At 35.8% G+C, this 23,394-nt stretch overlaps 1 protein-coding gene across 2 annotated transcripts in view; it reads left to right on the forward strand.

Annotated features, from left to right (window-relative positions):
• The first annotated feature begins 4,316 nt into the window (after positions 1–4,316).
• vn (membrane-bound neuregulin protein vein) overlaps positions 4,317–23,394 on the forward strand; it is a 48,159-nt gene continuing 29,081 nt past the window's right edge. For both annotated transcript variants that reach the window (XM_013322749.1, XM_013322748.1), the window contains exon 1: positions 4,317–4,777. In XM_013322749.1, coding sequence (XP_013178203.1) covers positions 4,363–4,777 — 415 coding nt within the window. In that variant the 5' untranslated portion in view covers positions 4,317–4,362. The remainder of the gene's footprint in view (positions 4,778–23,394) is intronic.

Below are 23,394 nucleotides of genomic sequence, written 5' to 3' on the forward strand. Positions count from 1 at the left end.
CGAGCGCGAAAGAGATTAACCAAAGCCGACCTATCTATCCACTGAATGCTTTGGCGGTCGATATGTAGGTGTGCGTCGGAAGATCTACATAACGTTACGTCCATATTGTACGCGATATTCACCAATCTTATACTCGCTCGATTTGGTTACGATAGACCTTGCTGACGAAAGTCAAAGAATGTATACAGCTGACGCCCGCGACTCCATCTGCGCAAGATTAAAAAGGCCCTGGTTCATATAGACTATATTCTACATCCACATATCAAGAGACCTTTTACTACTACTACTACTCAGCCATGAGACGCCCACTGCTGGGCATAGGCCTCCCCCAAAGATCGCCACGATGACCTACCTTACGATACCTTCTAGCAAACATCTATTCATACATAAATCCAAACATTCGTATTTATATACGTATAAGACGTAAGATAGTAGTAGTTTATATTGAATAAATTTGTTTATCTGAATTACGGATAACTATCCAATGGGTTTATAAATAAATATTTATGTTGTATCGCAATGCGGGCGTTGTGATGACAATTTGAACAATTACACAGTTAACGAGAACCAACCGGACCGGGGGTGGCCGCACTGCGCCGCGCCGGACACAATGTTGCTCTACTTTACGATTTTTAATATTTTGTATTTCAAAAATTGGCATACGATGAACCGGGACACCTTTAAATGCCATTAAATGCACAAAAATCAAATTAAAAAATTGTTCCTGTTGAACTTACATACATACATAATACAAAATGAATTAGTATATACTTTTACACTGATTTTAGTACAATTTTTTGTTACTTAATAAGCATTTAAAATCAAAAGCTAAATAATTTATGCAACAAAGATATTCTAATAACCCATTTGTCTATTCATAAATTATTTCGCTATCGTAGATGCGTGTAATAAATTCAAGTTATCATTCAATTTACAACGCGTACCGATCAACTACAATTGAATTATCGGCAAATAATTATCAATTAAATAGAGCATCTTGTAGACATACTGTGAATTTTGCTGGCATATCACATAATGACCGGCAGCAACAACGTAATGAAGACATCAACCGATTTACAAAATTAAAAACAAACCGACCCAAAAAAATTAAAGCTATGTACCGTACCGCCTTGCGTTTAATCTCCGCGCGGTAAAATAACGCGAGATTAATAATAATAAATTTAATAATATTTGTTACCCTAATACATGAGTGATACATAAATTATTTCATATACAAGTGAAAGTAGCAAAGTTCGAATAGAGTAAATGAGACAAACAGGATGTTCAAACTCAGTTGTTTTAGAAAGGAAACAAACATTTTTTGTTAATAACTAATCCGAAACTAGATGTAACATAAAGCAGGTGCTCCGCGCGTAGAGACAATACGAATAGTACTAAAGAAGCGTAGAGAAACTGAAATTATTACTTGCAAATAATAATATTTGCTTAACAATAGTGGAACATTTCGGCCATTGTTGACTGGCAGCTTCTCACATTCCGAATTCCAAATTTAAAATTTCCTGTTCTAAAGTTGTTGGAAATAAATTATAGTTTTAAGAAATTGACACGATTTTATATTACTTATTAATAACTTGTTTTAAAGCCGTTTTCGTTGCAACAATAAAGGGCGTACGTACTCTTATCAAGCATATATAAAACCAAAAACTTTACCTTGATATAACATTATGTGGGATACTTCAATTATCTTGATTTTAATAATTTCCAATTAATTATATTAGTTAAGATAACCTTAATTTATTTAATCATTGTTATGGACAATTCTTGTGAATTTTCTCATAGTCTGGTGATGTAAAAAATTTAACTCCAACTAATGGAGTTCAAAAGTATCATTAAATATAAATATATATGTGTGCGCGTGTCTGTATATATTTTTGTATGTTGTTTGATTTCACCGTTATCTTGTATAATGGCCAAAGACCTCTTCAAGTCTCAAAAACTTCTATATATTTTTTAAATTTTATATTTCTCTTGCTTTTTTTTCAATATAATTATTTTTTAAAAGTGCACATTTGCAATTATATAATTTAAAGTTGTTAATACAACAAATAAGTCAAGCAAGTAACAAAATATTTGTTAGTAATTAACACTTAAATAGAAAAAATTATCAATGGTACGAAATAGGCATTCAATTTTCAACCTAAAAATAATAGTGTAAGATTCAAAATTCAATGCACCTCACAATAGAGTACAGGTATCAATCCGTGTTCGTTCAAAGCCGCAATCACACCATTTTTTTTCTTTCTAAAAAGAGCGGTCATTCATTCATAGTTATGAATGAATGAACTACCTGGGCCCGTACGCTCGGGGTGTCGGAGTAAGCCTCTGTGACGTTTTTGTTTGTCTTTTTTAATACCGGATGTGAGACAAATTGGTGTCCGTTAGGTTGTTTCATCATTCAATCCTTATTTTGGGTTCCTTGAGATTAAGAATAAAACCGTGTAGTGCATTAACATTATTTTTATAAAAATTGATCAGGTCTAAATATTTTAGCAAACTTAAGCCTAGTAAATACACATAAAGTACTTAAAAAATCTTTACAATATTATGACAGGGAAATGTTTTGTTATGTTTTAAGCTATCTCCAGAACCGTTGCATGGATCTCGTTAAAATTTGGCATAGATGTAGAACATAAACTGGAACATAGGCTACTTTTTTTTTTAATTGCGCGAGGACGTAGTCGCAAGCGACAGCTTGTATTGTGTACATAATATAAATTAGTGGCGATAGTGGAGTCACATGACTAACAGTTGCTTTTTCTTCGTTTTCTATATCTTAAACTTGTACGGAACCTTTGTCTTTTCAATTTGTATTACCTGTTACACTTATAAGGGGACTGTGGGAAATATTTTTACTTTCTTTCCGACATCGACGATTTTTTTTTGTTTATGCTCGGACTTTCGGGAAGTTCAACAACGATAGTACTACCCACAATTGTTTTTTAAATCTGTCTATTCATTTTTTATTTTTACACACACCTTTGAAATGTTTAAATTTAAAAACAATTTAAGAAATTCGCTTACATAGCAATTTAAATAGTTTCAAAAAAAATTGATCGTTCTTGTGTTCGCACCATATTCTATTTATTCTATAATAGTTGACTTTTTTCTAATTTAATAAACAAAAATAAAACTATAATGCGAACAACATACTTGAACATTAAATCGTAGCCAAATTTAACGTAAATGTTTTAATTTCTGATTTTATTTTGATTGTTAAGTACAATGTTTCTTGTATGTATGAAGTAAGTACATTCACATATCGCACCGCTGCTACGAAACGTCTACGCGCTACAGCCGCCTTCGTAGAGGCGCTACAAAACGGAATCCGTTAGATTGGAATCTCCGCTATAAACAGATTTTCAACTAGTTTGACTCTTTAACATGTTTTAATTTTAAATAAATAAATTTCATACCAAAATTCATCTTAGCATTTTTTCATTTTGTTTCCAAACTCTAAGAAGGTCTATGTTTTTGTTAACTATTTAACTAAGATATACTATCATCAGATGTAAACTGTAAATGTATTTTCCTCTATGAATAAAACGTAATTTATAATAACATCCTCTCTAGAGCAAAAATTAAATAGCTTGCTAATATATGTACATCTAATTTGAATTTATTTATTTTATCAAATATCCAAAAAGATAAGAAAATCATGTAATTCTATTGATATCTTTGCCGTTTATTTACATGTTGTATGAAAGACATAAACGTCTATGTGATATTATTCTCACCCCGACACAAGAACAAAAATTGTAAAGCGCAATATTATTTGGTTGTAAAGGAATAAATGGTAATGTAAATCAGAAACATAGATAAATTAAATTTGACCTTACCGAGGTAAAACGAACTGATTCATTGAAAATATTTAAAATAAAATGAAATATAGAACATGTTACTCAGAAATAAAAAAAAATCTACAGAAAAAGTAAATGACTTATAATAGAAAAATCGGTATCATTGAAAATAAGTTAAATTGAATAATAGGATACCTATAAGCTAAGTAACGGATGAAGGTGGTGCCGAGCCTGTGAGATGGGACGCCACATCAGGGGCGCAAAGTGATAGGGCTCGGGCCGACTCCCCGAGGTCTGGCGCACCCCACACCCGCGCCGCACCCGCACCCGCACCCGTACCGCACCACACCGCACCGTTAGAGCGCCACCCGCTAATTACGAGCCGCTCGCAAATTAATCATCGCGCGAGATAAATCGGCTCGTGCTCGCTCCGAGACTATTTTGGTGGAGGCGGGGCGCGAACCGAGCCGAGGGGCCAGTCGCGCGCCGGCCGCCGACGTGTGAGCATCGCGTGTGGGAGCGCCGATCGTGTTGCGATGGAGCGATGAGGGCGTGCGGGCGCGCGGCGTTTTGCTGGGCCCTGCTGTGCCTCGCCGGTGGCCTGGCGGCGCCGCGCCGCCTCTATTGCGAGCGCGCCGACGTGGCGTGGCGGGCCTACCGTGCGCCGGCTGCCTTTGAGGCGCGCGTGCAGTCCCTGGCGCGGGACGCCGCCACAGTGCAGGTGCGCCGCGTGCTGCGCCGCCAGGGCCGCTGGCCCCGCGAGGACTCTATTCTGCGCCTCGAGCTGCCGCGGGAGAACCTCGAGTGTTCGGGACGTTTCGAAGTGCCCTTGGAGAACAGAAAGAACTATATCGTGTTCGCGGAGCGGCACGGGCACGCCGCAGTGGCGCTGGGCCCGCCGCTGCGCCGTACCGCCAAGCTGATGCGCCGCGTGCGCGCCGTCTACAGGCAGGGCTACAGTGAGTTTTGCGCTTTTCTACCCTACCATATCCCGCACGGATGCTGAACTGACTATTTTATGTCCACTTACACTTTTCAAAGTTCTTCAATCTTAAGTCTTCAGGGACCCTCAAAAATTGATCAAATTCATTCTACCTCAATACACCTCTTACGCATTTGAGTACATTTTTCTCTTATGTTTACAGAAATTTATTTTTTTATAAGGTAGGTTTACTAGGTATTTTTATGAAATCGTAATGTAAACTGAACACGAACCACGAATCGTAAACTTCGTCGGCGCTAAACGCTTTGCGGTTCGTCGAAAAATTAAAATAGAAAAGCATTAGCTAACTCGAACTCTATTATTACATTTTTAATATGCCAATAAATTTAAGTGCTAACAAACATGCACCGGGCAGGTGCATCGGGGGAACAAGTAGCTATTACGTGTCCATTTTAGGCGCAAGAGTAAATAGTGGCCGCGCGGCGCGGCGCGGTCAGTGTAGCAAGACGTGCGCGCCCGCCGCCCGCCGCCCTCCGCCCGCCACGGCGACTCTCATTTATGCACCCTTAGTAACGGTCAGGTGGTCGTAGGGCAAAGAGAAGGCCTTTTAACACATAACTAACAATATAGCTAGATATATGTTACATTACATATGCCAAAACACAACTGACTCTTTGAAACCAACAATAACTAACTTCATCAAAATCTCATAGTAATAGTAATAAAAATGTGTAAAATATAATTGCACATTGAAGACCGTAATCTAGGATTAAAATCAACAACAATTATGCATTCTGTTTCTGTTGGATCTAACACGACAAAAAATATTGTATTGTCATGATGAAATCACGGCATTAAGTTATTTTTCTATACTCATTACTTGCGTGTTACAGATCTACGTTGTAGATAAGTTTGTTTCCGTCTCTACTAGAATATATCTGTCTCATTACAATAGAATCTTTCTTAAAAATCTCAACGGCTCAAAGAGGCAAAACTTTGATCTACAAATTCTTATTTTTATAATAAAATTGACCCCGTATCAAAAAGAAATTAAAGACAATAGTCGTCATCTACAAATATTTTATCAATATTACGTCATAATCATTTTCCTGTCCAATTCCCTTGTAACAGATTGAGCAAAAGTCGTTTTATCTTCTATATATTATATATTTGACATTTCGGCGTTAGTTGTTTTGGTCAGTCCATCCATCCAATCAAACAATGCTAAACTTCTTACCACAAAATATGCCGACTCTATATAAAATTCATCATTGCAACTAGCTGTTATAATTGTATAAATGATCTTTACAATTGTATAGAGCCTTTGAGTCAGCACGGCTCCGGAAATATCCGAGGTTGTGCCAAAAAAACCAATCCGCGAGAGTTAGCGTAAGAGATCGTACCGCGAGTGAGGGACGGGCACCGACAGGTCGCAACTGGACCGTGGCGTGACGTCATCGCCATTGAGATATCGTTTGTCAATACTACTGTCGATTTAGATGACACTCTCCTCAGGTACGATAAATTGATTTATTTGGGAGAAAAAGATCGCGATGTCAAACAATTACAAATCTAACTTCATAAAATCTGAATGTTTATTAAAAGCAACTGAGCTTTATTAACGTCATTTAAAAAACACAAAATGCTATCCTTGTAATTTGGTCGTGATTTGACGAGTAATCAAAAGTTGTTCGATAAAATAAATTGATAATTTAAATGAAATTAATAAAAGTCCATCCTTTATTAGTTTCCCAAAAAACACAATCTTCCAAGTGGCAGGACTCATGATAGGGCTAAAAAGTACAAATGATGTGATACATATAACGCCTTAATATTTTGGTTACATATAATGAATACAGAAAGTGACTGTAAATTAGTATTTGAAGGCGCGGTGTGAAAGAGCAGAGAATAGAGTGGCGCTTGCGGCTCGCGTCGCCGTTTGTTTACGTTCGCCGCTTGCTTGTTGCCCGTCAGCTAAATGTTTATCCTTCTGGATGCTATCCATCGTTTTTCCTTTGTTAATGTTCGTTTCACTTTCATTATTCGATTGTAAATCTGTCTCGGTTTGATCTATAAACTGTTAATCATATAGATCATGTCAAAACTGCGTACGCGCACCGACATTACACATTTTTTTGCAATCTATAAATAATTCTAAGATTGTTTATACTATTGGCATTCTCCGTGTATTTATCATAGGCGATATAAGAGCTCTAAAACCAGACAGTCGGATCCCTGAATTGATAAACATCTAGCGCCTTGAACATTCTGGCTTACAATAATCAACTGAAATAATTAGCTAAATGCCTCAGACTAGTCATTGCTGTCGCTGTGTGAATTTGCAAACGAAACATAAAACGAATTGCATCAAGCAGTTTTAGACTATCGCTAGGAAAATAAACAATGTTAATCTTTCATAGTTTATTGTTGTTTTCATTTATTGTTATATTAAAAACGAAATTATGATTAACGTGTTGGATTTAGCTTTAATTTCTAGAAATTATTATCCTCTCTATTGAGAGGATTAGATTATTATCTATTTTGTTATTTTGGTTAACTTATTTTAAAAAGTTATTAATCATCATATTGCAAATGTATGTATAGATCAAGTTAAACATTTGTATCAGCCACGACTAGCACAGTTCGTAGACCTGCGTTGAGATTTCGATGAGTCAACGGATTGTCTCCAGATAGTGCTTGTGTATTTAGAAGATATATTACTTCAAAGTGTTAGGCATTGACTCAGTCTATTTCTACTTTTATATTTAGATCATCGGATGTGATTTATGTCGCGTCTCGTGCGATGTATCATAGTCTCTGGAAGTCGCGTGTGCGATCGACCTTCTTATCGACATCATACAAGTCTCCTATAGTTCTCGTCTTATTAAAAAGCTTTTATTTGACGAAAGCGCACGGCGGCGGCGGCGCGGCGTTACGGCTTGGCAATTCTCCATTATTCCTGATCCGCTCCGGCGCGCTTTGACTCCTATTAGAAATATTAACATGCCTCGTATTATAATATTTTATTATCAGCGGTATTTTTAATCACTTTAGACGTACGCATAAAATCTCACAGTCTGTTTGTTGAGTTGAAGTGTTTCGAAACGATTTTTACTATGCGTTGGTACTATTATGTAATTTGAGTTTAACATTTTTTGGTATTAAAAATATTGGATACAAAATGTTTCGTCGCAAAAAGCTTATTTACTTAATGACAAATGGACTTCCTCTTTACGCTTTTTACACACAGAAGATTTTAGGACTAGTCAATCAGGTACCTAATTTTCAAAAAACCACGTCTTCCATTCATTTCCCTGATCTGTATTCAATAACAAGAAACAATCGAGCGTCAAACGGCGCAGGAGCGCGTTAAATGGAATTACTGAGATGTGACATTTACATTTAGGGGATGAGCGTGTGTCGGCGGCGCTTTGAGCGATGGCGGTGGTGCGTGGACAAAAAATACCTACAATTAATCTATGGGAGCATTGAGTCGAGACCATTATGTCGGCGGGTACGGATGTACGCGTTAATCGCAAGGCCGACGGTCCAATAATCCAGCGGCTGCCATTGTTCGGGTCCAGCCATCGATGTCGGCGGCGTGCGGTCCCGGCCCCGCGACACCGCCGCTGACATGCTAACTTACCGTAACTCCTCAATTTCATTATTTTTCTACCGTTTGTTTCTCCATTATTTCCCTAAAAGCCATTGTCCATTAATAGGACCAGAGTTTACTGCGGCTACTTGACACTTAACAAGAACTGTTTTATGGGGTGCTTTTCGAACATTAAACGGTGAGGAAACCTTCAACAGGCGAACTGGTGTTATCTAAGAATGGAACTGATCTGTCTTCTAATTGGTTGGACTTCTCGCGATACGCGAATATACTTTCGACAAGTAAAAATTTACATCCATAAAACTATGTTTTTGATATTATCAATAGGAAAAAGTGTTGACCTTTTTGCCGCTGTATGAATAAGCAAAGGCAACCAAACGCACCTGCGAGTAGGTAACCTATTTTACGAATTGAAAATAAACAATGTTTACAGTAAACATTTATTCTTGAGATACATGTTGTAGATTTTTCTATGTAATATTATATAAAGATGATGATTATATACTTATGGTACATAGATTACGTAGGTTACCATAATATATAACTTTCAATATTATCATAAACTATCTTTTGCTTCAATTGTGCAGATATAAAAGTAATACGCGTATATAGAGCTTCGGTGGCTCAGTGGTCAAGCACTTGACTTGCAATCTGCAGGTCCTGGGTTCGAATCCCGCCATGTACCAATGTGTTTGTCGATTTCCGATTTACATATGTACATTTATCCGACGTTCTTACGGTGAAGGAAAACATCGTGATGCAACCTGCACATATCTGAGAAGAAATTCAAAGATATGTGTGAGGTTAACCAACCCGCACTTGGCCAGCGTGGTTGACTATGGCCTAATCACCCTTAACTTTAGGCTCCGAGCCCCTCGGTGGGGACGTATAGTGAACTGATGATGATGATGATGAAAAGTAATATTATACAATGTATTATTTGATAATGTGTTATATACCTGTGCTAAATTTCAATAAGATATGTCGAATCGTTGCCGAGTTTTACATATAATATATGATTGATGCATATATGCAAATAAACTTATAGTTATAAAAAATCTAGTTTCTATCTAGGCATCATAAAGCATATTTAATAAAAAAATATAAGCAGATCAATTTAATTAAAACTTCCAGATAAAAATTGTAAACAAAACAAACATTTAATTAGGCGATCAAATTGTAAGTCAACAAAAATGACAGCATGTTTACAACGTGCCAGTGACAGTGATTGTATCAAAAATACGTGCGATAATTAAAATTTCTTTCCAAAAACCCGAAATCAACTGTAAGAGCAATTTGTGTAACAAATACAGGCCGAAAGTAGCGGAATAAAAAGGTCAAAAACTTCCGCCGCAACTGACAGCGAACTTTATAAAAAAGCGTTCATTAATTTTCACATGATGTGTTTTTATCAAGAACCGATAAATGTCACGAACCGGGGTGTTGTTTGTGACAGGGCAACGAGTTCAAACGAGTGACACGAGAAATTTCACTCAGCCTAATTTACATTTGTACTGCCTTAAAAATGTTAATTCGAATGTGTGTTACTGAAATTACAGATTTTTGAATTTCGAATGTTGATAAAATCGAACAGTATTACCCTAAATGATATAACTAGACGCTGTTTAGTTAAACCCTTTGACCACCGATAATTGATATTATGGACGCTAATTTATAAACAATTATGTTTTACCCTAATCATATATCACCAAATTGCTTTCGGTATAATTACTTTGTATCTATTTTACTAGATTTCGGAAACACACGCATAAAAATATTTCAATAATTATGATTTCTAATCATTATCAGACATATTAGACATTTCTAATATCAACATGCGTTAAATGGGTTAACATATTTTAAGCTAAAATGTAGTTAAAACACGGTCTAGATTTTTTATGGTTACGCCCTAAAGAGTTAAAGTCAATATGTCTAAGTACAATTAGGACAATGTCTTGATCTAGATTCTAGCTTCATTATAATTGTGTACAAAAGCTTTAAAAGTAAAAGATGAAATATGTTTATAAAAATATTGATATCACATACAATAAAAACGATTATGAATTAACGAGCTCACGTAATATTAATAATACTCCATTAACTGTTAACAGGCCGCGCGCTCGATAACTTTGACGCGTCGAATTCTCTCGCGACACATTACGACGTCGCGGTATTTCGCTACTCTATTTGATTACTAAATGGCATTTGGTAGCGTCTGGCCCAGCCTTAATGTACACCGCATTGTGTGCGTTGTTTGTATGACGCCATTAATTTGGCGAATGGGCGAGCCTATTGACGCGAATACGACGATAAACCCCCGTCGCGTTAATCCGCGTGGGACAGTCTGCTAACATTCTATCAAAATATTATCTATAATGTTTCCATTAAATTAATTACAACGTATATACGAATAATTTACTAGTTTGGATGAAGAAAAAGAAAATGGAATTTAGAATATTTTTTATTGTTTTTCCCGTAAAATTACAAGGCATCATATGCTAATTATGAAAAAAGCTGTTCACATAATTATCTACTTAAAGTTTTGCCGATTTTCACCAACAGGCACTTTACGTATATACATTAAACATTGATACTTATATTAAATAATTCTTATACGATCGTATGACTCTTTATCGTCGGTAAAGGGTTTGATGATCACTTAAAATTAAGGAAAAAAATTGTACGTTATAAGTAGAGGGACGACCGATGATGTACAGTAAGTATTTGATTGATGTCAATTAGGTATCATTAGGATGAGGTGGCTCATAGGTAGCAGTTACCTTACGGTCGCGCACGCGTAATGCAAGATGTGTTAAGTATCAATAAATCAAATATTACTGGCCGATGTATAATCATTGCGCATATAGGATGCGTCGCGCTCAGGGCTCGCGGCTCGGGCTGCGGTAGGGCTGCACGTAATCAGGCTGGACATTAGCGGCCACCCGCGAATGCGTAATCAGCATACGGTTACACTAACGAGAGGCAGCGGGCGCGAAACGGAAAAATTTCGGTAGCACTTTTTTATTTTGTTACGAACAACATAGTTATAATATTGATTTGAAACATCATCATCATCATCACTATACGTCCCCACCGAGGGGCTCGGAGCCTACCCTAAGTAAAGGGTGATTAGGCCATAGGCAACCACGCTGACCAAGTGCTTGATTTGGAACAATTTACAGAAATTGTGTTACTAACAATAAATGCAGAAATATGTCTTTGAATATGTCTTTGTTTTTAAAAATGTACAGTAACAACATAGAAACGTGTTTGTAATGAAATATAATATAAGTATTCCTTACATTTTATCTTTCCCTTTAACAATTTCCAACATTTTTAACAAACGTTTCAATGTATTAGCCAACACGACGTTGTCGTCAATTAATTGCGGATATATAAATAAAAAATATTATAATATTTCCTCTTCAGTTCAACACTAAGCTCCCTCACCAACATGTGAGGCCTTTTAATAAACCGCTTCCAGTATCCACGGTAAAAGTTAATTTCGCATAATATCACATACATTGATCATTGGCAACGTCGCAAAACGGAACAAGGTACTTATTGCGCAGTCATTGGACATGCGTGAGAAGGTTTGTGTCTCTGGACCTACGTACCAGGGCCCCTAGACCGACGAGCGCTCGCTCGACACTTTAGCGTTTTCCCACGGTACTACGTTTGAGATTCTTGTAGCATTACATCTGATTTTTCTGATGCCATCTTCCTTTTATGTTCATATTGACTGTATATTTATAAGGATATTATACAATACTTCCTTTTTCTTTTACTTATATTACCTTTTTAGTTTACGTAAACAATCATTCACATATATACTTAAGATTAATAGTTACAAAACCTAAACAAAACTAAAACTTAAACAAAAATCACAAGTAACTTTTTATGTGCTTTATTTATTTTACACCCTCTACTTTTTTGGACATATCAAACATTAGTTTCATGTAATGTTTTTTTTTTTCAAATTATTGATACAATTGCTCAGCAATCTTTACTATTAATATAAAGTTTAAATTTAATTTAGTTGTCAGTTTACTTATCAATAAAATTCAATGTATGGAATGCATTTCATCACGTAATCGCTATTGTAGCAATTAAAACATCAATTAATAATTTAACAACAATAATTTAAAAATTACGATGTAAAATCATCGATAATAAATTTCTTACGGTCGTTGTAATTACGCGGGGTGCAATTTTGAGTGGTTGATCTTTAGCTCAGTCTATTTTTCTTCATAAAATTAATGAACGTAAATGATTGCCTGTGGACGACATATTGTGTAACTGGTCATGTCAACTTCGGGACACGGTAAAAATTTGACATTCGCAAATGTCGAGGGCATGTGAGATGTTCAAGCCATGAACTGACGCGAGAGAAAACATCCATATTAATATATTACCACTAGGTTATCGCATATACAACTTCTTACTAAGCTTACAAATGCGAATATTTGGATATTTGTTAGAAGGTATCTACAGAACGGCTGCAAGGACCTCTATGAAATTTGGTATAGATGTTGAACATATTCTGGAAGAACATATATCATACAGATAAAAGTATACGTTGATAAAATAATCTATAAAATTTATTTGAAAATTTGTGTCTAGACTGGTGGAAAAAACTGTTATATAGCATGTTTTTCGTAATAAATTTATTACGAAGTATAAAAATTATTAAACAATAAAATGTAATTGACTGCACTCAAAACAATAACTTTAACCGTAAATCCGCTGCCAGCTCCGGTGATCGCTACAACCTTTTAACTTAAAGTAAACTAAAAACCCAATTCGTATGACATTTAGAATTAATTGGTAGGCGCGGTCGAATAAGTGAAAATGTCTACCGAACATAATGTACTCTTGAAGAAAGTACCGAACTCTACAACGAATGAAAAAAATTGTAATGCCTCTTAATATGAATAAAACGGACATTAAAAGTTCATTTAACGATGAAATTTTGTTCGTTAATGTCTTAATTAGAGTAATGTTTGTAATCGTTTAAATTAATATAAATAAGACATTAAAAGTAATGATGGTATGACCACATTCAGCCTTTATAAATTGTACGCCAAAAACCTTAGTTATCAAAATGGCATAATTCACTTGTCAGTTGTTCATAATTTCTAACGTAGCCTCTATGAAAAATTTCAAATGAATATAACATGAAACAATGCTTATGATATTTATCAGATTGTTACACCATCATTTTTATCTATTAATTACAAGTAAGAGTTTCTTTACTATATAACTAGAGCCACAAAACGTATTAAGAATTACTAGACAAACCAAATAGGCGACTTGTAATATTCGCGACATGTGGCTATTGCGGCAAACATCATATCGTCGCATATTGTCGTGTACGAACATAATTCCGCTCGCAATACGCCGCGCACGTCCGCCGCAGACCGGGCGAGCAATCGCGTACATTGGCGCCGCCTCCTTAAAGGGCGATGCGGTTTTTCTATTGACTCGAAAATTAATGTCATTACCTACGATCATAAGCAGCATTGTCTATGGCGAGCCGTGCTGTGCGCGCGGTCGTTTACACCACACTGTTACACATAAGATAACTCGTTGTAAACGATGGTAAAAACAGTGATTATAGTAGCACATTAAGTACAGCTGTTTAGCATTTATTTCTTTTTTATATTATAAGGTGGTAAAAGTGCAAGCGGCCATCTGAATTCACCGAAATGGCTAGCGACTGCTAACTAGCTAGACCGATAGATGACCAATGCGTTGCTAATAGACGAAGGAGGGGATGCACAGACAAAGAATATTTCACCTTCTTATGTGTCCTGTTTGCTAATCAAACAAACTTTAGGAATTTTCTCGTCTAAATACATTAAGTCTAAGCTGTAGCAGTCGTCTTAATTATAATTTTTATTACAATATTATATTAATACATCGCCTGTCGATATCAAAAGAAGATGAAAATTTAGCTAAAGCAAAGCAAATACACGAGAAGATACAAAAACAGCGCCAGCGATTCAATTCTCGGGTCGTCTAATCGCACATTAAAACGTCAAAGAAAGATATCATCAGAAGTGGTCGCAAGAAGTCGACATTTTAAAAATCGAAGCTCTTTTTATTTCGGCATTAAAACGGAATAAGAGCATGCACCTTCTCTAATATTGTCCAAAAGGAAGCGACGCGCCGAGTGATATGTGACACGTGGCGCCCCCGCGGCCAGACGACACATCTCGCACTTTTACGACGTCGTAAGTCAAACTCTATTACACATAGTCATAAGGACTATAACTACGTCACAAATCTTTTCGGTCTCTGAACTCTGAAAATAATATTTCAGTCTGAGCCACTTGCGTTACGCAACCGATGTTATAATTACGGAGTTAGAAGCAGTTTTAAGGCAAAGATCAGTAATATCTCATCCACCATCTTTCATGTTACAAAAGCTTAACATAGCATCTAGCATCTAGCTGTCCAAAATTATATTAAGAATTTAATGTATGAGCAGACTGAGACTATTATAGTTAGTGGCAGAATTGCTTCGATTTTCTGCATCACTCATTTGTTGATGTGATTTCGCCCCCCGTATGAATAATTATGTTTACTTGGGTTAAAGGAAAGTAGGGTAGGTAGTTATGTCATTAGAGTTAACATTTTGATTAACATTATCGTATAATACGAATACGATTATAGAATCTACACGGTGTACAAACAAGTGGTAAAGGAACTCTTGCGACTGTTCACCTGACAGGTCGACGTTATGTTCGCGCATACAACATGCGTTCAAGACGCGTCCGACATGCGTTCAACGCGCGCCACATCACTTGCTGTCTGCCCTGGAGATATACGCAGTATGAAGAATGTGTCCTGTAAGTTCAGCTTAGGTTTTAGGTTTAAAATAATATTTTGAATTTTTTACTGCTACTACACTACTGAATGTTCCTTTTATAATAATTTGAAGAATAAGGAAAAACGGCTGTTATATAACTATAGGTATAATAATTAATGTAAATTATATAAGGAATACCTTTTCTTTTGTTTTCACTTGTGATATTTCACATATGGCATCTTATCCTAAAAACGATCTTTTTAAACATTCAGAATAAATTATGCGTAAATTGCATGTTAACTGATAACCAAAAGAAAGGAGAATGAATTTTATTTAGGACTAACTAACATTAGAATAATTCATTATACAAATTAACGAAATCTTTGCATTTCTTACTTTGTAACAAAAATAAGTTTGCAGTTGTGAGACGTGAAATGTGCTCAAACAGTATTACTACAGAGTTGTGTTGTGTTTTGGCGAGTTGCAGGTGTAACCTTGCGCGGCTGTAACGGGCCGCGACCGAGCGAAATATGTGTGACAGAAGGCGAGTGAGTAGAAAAAGAAGGCTCGTCCATATTAGCCGAGGCGATTATTGGTCGTCCGTATGCCAGTTGCCGATGCCGAGGCCCGGCTAAGTGGAATCGTTTGTGTCACGCGCTGCTCGCCCGCTCACCCGATCGCCGCGAATACCTAAATCACTTTCAATTTTTAGACGACAGCTTTGATACTCTTTGCCCTTGTTCTATTTGTTTACATTAGCATACTTATTTATCTAATTAAAAATACCTTTATTTAAAGTTCAATTCTTAATAAAAAAAATTAATTAAACCCGCGAAACTTAAATACAATAATTGTAGTTTTGTAGTTCTTTCAATTGTTCGTTCATCTGTCAACGTCAAGAGATGAACGAATGAGTGAAGTGTATGAGAGCGGTTAAGCCGCCCAAATCAATTAGATCAGTCGTCACCATTAAAATTAAGAATCGGGATTATAAAGCGTGTAGTTTTAAGTCGACAATTGCATTTAATAGCTAAATTGTCGGTAAATGTGACCGAGCAATTAGCCGACATCTGTCTTTCAACTCGTGCGCGCCGCGACGTCGTATAATTTCACTGGCGATTTTATAATTCGAGAGTAATTTCGGGACGTATCGTAAAAATTGTTACGTAATGAGAATTCGAATGTGGCCCTCTTTTTTTCTTCTGTCAGCTCCGAATTTGTGTAAACGGCTGTCGAGTTTCAGTAGCAAAGGGCTCGGACGCGTCTGCCGCGACCGCTAAAATTGCCTCGCTTACGAATAATTGCCCGTGACACAATGTCTTTTTTATTAATTCGACAGAAGGCACATTAAATAATTATTAATATTAATGATTACGAGCGGCTGGTTAATTTCTTTTAATGTATAATTTTTTCCAGTACTGTTTTATTTTAAATCAAGTGTTGCGTCTTTTCGCAACTGATGGAGTTCACGTTATATAAAGTTGCATTAGTAAATACTTACTATTTGTATACTTAACATCTTTCTTGCTATCCCACTTCCCAGATGAATTACTAGCGATCTCCGGGAGCATGTTTATTAGCATTTTACGAAGGACATTTTCTTGTTTCAATTAGTCTTTCTAAGTTATTCAAATGTCTTAAAAAATAACCAGTATATTTTATCATTATTTACTAATTGACCACTTAACATAAAGGATTATGATAACAAACTAGCTCTCAACGTCAAGTAATAGTTGGGATTAGAGTCTTTAAAGTCATATAGATTATGTACTGTAACGTAAGAGCTTTCAAGCTTATAACTCAGATTCGAATCCTAGAACAAGGAGATAAGTGGAACATTCGATGAGCTAAATGGCCGCAGCTGTAAAGGTCACGACTAAGTAAGGAGTGTTTTTTGCAAGACAAACCTGCGAACGCGCTTCTGGTTCCCACGCGGCGCGCACTCTCAGTTTGGACAAAGAATGCGTACGGCTGTTTATTTTAAACAGCAATAAATATTAACACGAGCAATAACGCTGCAGACAATTCATAACTGTACGCTTACATCATGCTCACAAAGGAGTAGAATCAGTGACCGCTTGACACTTCTACATATGACATATGACTTACGTGAACTTATAAAGTGACAAATAGGTTAACAATTTCTCTATATTAAGTAACCCTAGACATTGCTGACTCAAGTATACACTACTTTTTATAAATCGCTAAGGAAAAAGGAAATAGAAAGCGGAATATTTTCCTAGATATGCTAATGAGAGATAGCCAGGTGCAATATTTAATGCTGGCCGAAAATGCTTTGCACCTGAAATAAAGGCCCTTTAATTAAGAATACTTAAGCTAAAATGCACAGTTGAAGCCATTGTTGCATCTTAGGGACCATTTCATTGATTTGATATTTATTAATTGTGTGAAAAATATTTGTACATTATGTGCATAACACTATATATTTACGTAAAATTCAAATGTACAATGTTAAGAGTAAGCTTGAAATTTTAAAATGTCAATGACCTTTATTTTTAGCGCAAAGATATCTCATCTTAAGAACCATAAATATTAATTAGCTTTTCATATGAAATTCAAAGTATTTTAATTGAAGGAATGTTAGTTCTAATTAGCGCAAAAGAATTTTTAGAAAAATTTTGCTAAAATTTTTGCGGATAATGTAAACTGTAATTATTCAGTAAAAAAAAGACGTTCAAAAATTTTAATCACAAACTTATTTGAATTCCTATAACCTCAAAACCAAGAACTAATGATGATTTATTTGGACGGTAATAAAGATTCGTTTGGAGTTAAAAACTTGGAAACGCATTTTCCTGCTTCGGAAAACTGGTATTTTCTTAGTGCTAATTAAGAAATGTTACGAATAACATAATTTAACAATAATAAGTTATGTAGAGTTTATTTCATTGTAAAGTTTTTATTTTTGACTAATATTTCAAATGATTTATTGGCCTTGTTTATGAAATTGTAAATTCTTGTATAAACTGACACAATTATTACTGCAAGTTGTAAAACAGTTTTGCGCATGCGCATCGTTAGATAAGAAAGAAGAAAACCGAGTTCAAAATTGATATGACAGTTGATTGATGACAGTTTGATTGAGTTCTGTCAATAATATAATATATTAATTTCTTTTCTTTCTAATGTTTTCGTCGTTTTTTTTTATTTTTATTTTAGTGAGGTGTAATTGATACGTCCTTATTAAATGTATCGATGGGAAATAAATGCCGCAAAGATATAGATCGGGGTCTTCTAGGAAAGTCCAACATTGTGTGCTAGCGAAGTGTTAGAGGTAAAAAGTTGAAACTGGTTGCCGTACGCCTGTACGCGGGCTTCATTGCGAACGCGAGTCACATAGTGTGGCCACCGCCTAATACGTACCCGACCTCGGCCGTACTACGCCGCGCCGGCGCAAGTAACGCGAACCCAGCGGCCTAAGAAATGCTACGATTAATGCTTATATGTCCAACTGGTGTCAACACACGCGCAAAACATCGACACGTTTCTAACTTTGATTGATTATCTTCGATTTGAGATTCTTCACATGCTCCCTGCGATCATATTGTTTGTTTTAATTTTTAATACGAAAAAAAATGAACACGCCAAACAATACATAGGTGAATAGGTATTAAACTCAGAAGTGTTTTTTTTGTAAATACATACAAACTAAAATTGCTAATTCGATCCTCAACGTATTATTTACATCCGAATTACATATGTAAGTAAAGTTTTGTTAACTTTTTTCTGGCTTAACAAAACTAGCCCATGTACAATATTACTTTCCGCCATCGCTTACCAGCTTTCCTCCTATGTCCTGGCCATATAATACAGTTAGAGATATAGATTAGCGAGCAATTTGTTGAATACGAAGTAAAGTGTGACAGTTCAATCATTTTAAATGATTAATTGAGAAATAACTAAAACTCAGGACCCAAACCTATATTTGGATTAAAACTATTGTAGTAGGTTGTGTATAACCTCAATGCTAAGGGAATTTGCAAGAATTAAACCGCTTTCACACCTGACATTGATTTTAAAATAGAGGAAAATTACATCAGAAAACATACGTGACATGGGACATGTTTATGTTAAGAAAAGGAAGACAAATTTATTTATCTCAATGTGTTATTTACAAGAAAGTATTTGAGTTTTTTTTAGTTTATAATCACTGCTTTACAACAAAAAGAGAATTTATATATGGCAGTACTACGATAGATTTATTTCAAGGACTTAAGTTTCACTGACACCGATTACATTTAGGTAATTGGCACTTGCTACAAAATAAATTCAATAATTCCTCTCACGTAATGACTTAAGGTTAGAAAAACTGTGTCTAGGTTAATCTTACAACCTAGACCGAATAAAATATGTTAGGTTTTATTGCGGTAATTCTAGAATATACCGCATTGCCGCCGAATATAATGTTCGCATGAAATGTAGTTGTTATTTTTTTTACTTAATTAAAATGAGGACTATCTTCATACCTAATCCGATATTAAGAAAAAGTTAAATTCCACATGTGACAAACTACATATAGACTTATTGTGTTCTTCCATAACATTTTTTTATTCTGTCGTTTCACGCATTGAAATTTAACGTTGGAACGTGAATTTTCTTTAAGATTCGTAATGTAATATTTTCCCGATTTGGATCAGATTCCTCGGACTGTCCGCATGTTTACTAGATGTCCGCAGACAGACCGATGTTTAGTCTAGTCTTGCTAAGTCTGGACCTGAACGCCAGGATGCGTTGCCTAACTTAGGAAATTTCTGTTTACGCATTTATAACATCGTCTCGTGTAAAAGGGTGGGGGCGATATAAATGTACATTTCATTCTGTAATTTTCAAATTTTAAATCTTTTCGCTCTAAAATTATGTATGGTTTTTGAAGATTTCTTTGACCAAAAAAGGATTTTAATTAAAAACTTTCTTTAATTTTTATTTAAATAGTAAATTTCAGCAACCTGCCAGATAAATTACTAACGAGAAAGTTTTTCTGTTTTAAAATAACGCAAGGAATTTAACGGCACGTCAACACCAAGACCTCGCACATATAAAATATTATAACGATAAAAATATCCGATTCATATAACTTTTGTGGTCGCATTAGAGCAGACAGCGCAATAAAGTCCGCCCCTGCGTCAAACCGTCTGATAGAAACATTCTTGAGACTGGCGAGCGACAATATGCCCACGTGAGGTGAGATCAAATGCTCGCATGTAAACTGCGTCTAGACAGCGATGATGGCGCGGAATGAGAAAAATGAGTTTATATATAAACTTTACAAGTTTGCTAAATGGGCCAGATCATATATAATGTAAACAGTTGGGTCAACGCATTGTGCGGATACGTCAGTTCTGCGAAGCGCCGACTTTTCCAACTCAATCCGCGATCAAGGTAACTTCAGCTATTAGTGTACACCCGCCCGCACAGTTTATACATGGCGCCAACACTATTCTAAAGTTAGTAACTACTTACGCTTGTTAATCAGTTAATTAAAACTACAAGTTATTACTAATGCTATATATGTAAGCCAGGAATACAAGCCGTAAACTATCGAATTGTAGTTTTCTCACAAAAAAACACAAAATAAAAGACTGCGTTAAGTGATATTTCTTACAGTTACATACATAAGCAATACAACATATCACAAAGATATACCTAAGTGTAATCAGTTCTACGTGTTCAATAGTGAATAGAACTAGCTCATTTTCCTAAGTATAATATCTAAGCAGCTGTATCTTCATTGACATTAACATTCTGCTCCTTAACATAACCAATCTGATAATGGAAAGCGGATGAGAACCTCTTTGTTTACACTAACATAATTATATATTCTATACCATTCTACGCACTTAAAATATAACGATGAATCATTGGAACGCACCTTGCTGTTAAACATTTTATGGTATTTCAATTGATTGCGAAATATAATCTAGTATAAACTTACTTAAAATTAAATCACATATATCTATTTAAATTTTTTAAAATCATTAAATTTGTGCAAATGCTAACAAAGGTGATTATGGTTAATAATTTAAAAATGCTAAGTTAGCGGAAAAATGTAAAAATAAAATGACAATTTCTGTTTAAGAATGGTGTTAGTTCAAGTTAAGTCTATTCCATATTTATCTTGTACTAGCTGTCGCCCGCGACTCCGTCCGTATCAAAGCGTAATAAGTATTTGTTCTTCCAGACTGTGTTCTACATCTGTGCCAAATTTCAGGAGATATCTTCTAACATTCATCCCTCCATCTAAACATTCGCTTTTATAATATTAGTAAGACTTATGTAAAGAAAGTTAGGTCGGTTATGACATTTTTAAGTTTGATAAAGTTCTATCTCTAGTTAGCAATATAACATTTGTTGTATATATCGATGTATTGTTTGGTAGAGTAGAGAATTAGTTAATGGCTCTCCATGTAACAAGTGCGCGGGGCTCACTCGGCGGCCGCTGTTTGTTTATTTGAGTGTTCACAGAATGTTGGCGCCGCAGTGCCGCCCCCACCGCTCCCCTCGCGCGCCCCTCCCGCCCCACTTCTTAGAATATACTTAGACGCCTAGTTTTACTAAATCCGTTCTATTGGAAAATGAAACGTAATTTTATTACATCACAGCTTCACAAAGATCGTAACAAACAAGGGATAGATCAAAATCGTCAATAGTAACATATTGGCGTCAGTCGTCTGTCGGCAGTGCGACTCGACCATGCCTTTTACAACATGCGCCGCGGCAATACATCACGCCGTTATGGCAAGCGGCGGCGCAGGCGCAGGCGCAGGACAACCACTATAAATATGTATCTGGATTCTACGAGTCCGTAAAAACATGCAAACAGACATGTAATCTGTTATAGATATGTCACCGACATGAACTTTGTAATCGGATCAGGCGCAGTTCGTGAGAGATATTTGACAACAAAGTACTAAAAACTAACACATTAGACTGTGAAACAGTTGATTCATTCAGATTACTATTTTCTTATAGTTAATAATTTACGCCGTACGGATTTCAGATCACGTGGTCAATGGTCGAATTGTAAACTGTTGAAGTTTACTGTTACAAATTGACAGAGAATCACCTTTGTAACTTTTATATCCAACTTAACAACAATATTACAGTACACGATTGCATTAGCCCCTTAATTGTTACAAATTGTTTTTCATTCGCGCTTTACAGAACTCCACCTGATCATTAAAATGCATAAATCGTAGCTAATAGAACATAAACAGTAGATCAGTACACCGTTTAATATAATAGCGTATTAAGTATGTATTTTAAATCAAATCATGCAAATATTTATAATAACTTTAATAAACGTATAATTTGACTCGAAAACTGTCCGCCATGTTGTTAACAAGGAACAGAACAATTTGCAAGACAATTCATAATCGATTACCTATAAATGCTATTTAAAAGGCGCGCCTGAGGCAAAGTTTACGATAAAATCATTGTCGATCATAATTGGTGATTGTGTTATTTATTTATTAGTCTTAGCATCTTACTAGTATATACCTAACAATGCAAAGCTTTTGTTTATAAGATAGATATATAATATATAAAGTGTCTTCATTACGTGACTTGTAACATTATAACTTTATTTAATCCCAATGTTTACAACTGTCAAAACGTTTTTTTTCCGCCGACGAACGTATTTGTTTGTGTGTCTGCAATGAGTTACCTCTGCTAATCTAAAAACCCTCGACCCATACTAAGACCACAATATTGTTACATTGTAAAGTGATATGAAGTGGCAGGTTGTTATATTGAGTGAACATCAATCTGTTTCTGTTGTCTCTTGTGATGAGAATGAGTTAGATGGCCACCGCGGACCGCATGACCCGATATCTATAAATACAGAGCATAACCATCAAGCAGCATCACAAGCCGCCGCGAACAGTACTGCCGTGCCGCATGCTATTTATACGCGCGACTACTCACCGGCAAAACGGCCACTGAGTAACGCACCTATTGTTAACTCACTTGTCAAAGTGCATTCAACAGCTTTATTCTATTTCATCGCATTCATTTGTTTGTTTGTTCCTACCAAAGAATAAACATTGAGCAATCTTTTCACTAGGATTTCTTCACGAATTCAAAGTAGGTTAACGATGTTTTTATGTTATGTCCTTAATTCTAGGATTCAATGTTACTAACAATATTTAATGTAGACCTTTTTCAAAGCACACTTACCGTAGTT

Source organism: Papilio xuthus, unplaced genomic scaffold (genome assembly GCF_000836235.2).
Source record: "Papilio xuthus unplaced genomic scaffold, Pxut_1.1 DF825928.1, whole genome shotgun sequence".
Taxonomy (NCBI): Eukaryota; Metazoa; Arthropoda; class Insecta; order Lepidoptera; family Papilionidae; genus Papilio; species Papilio xuthus.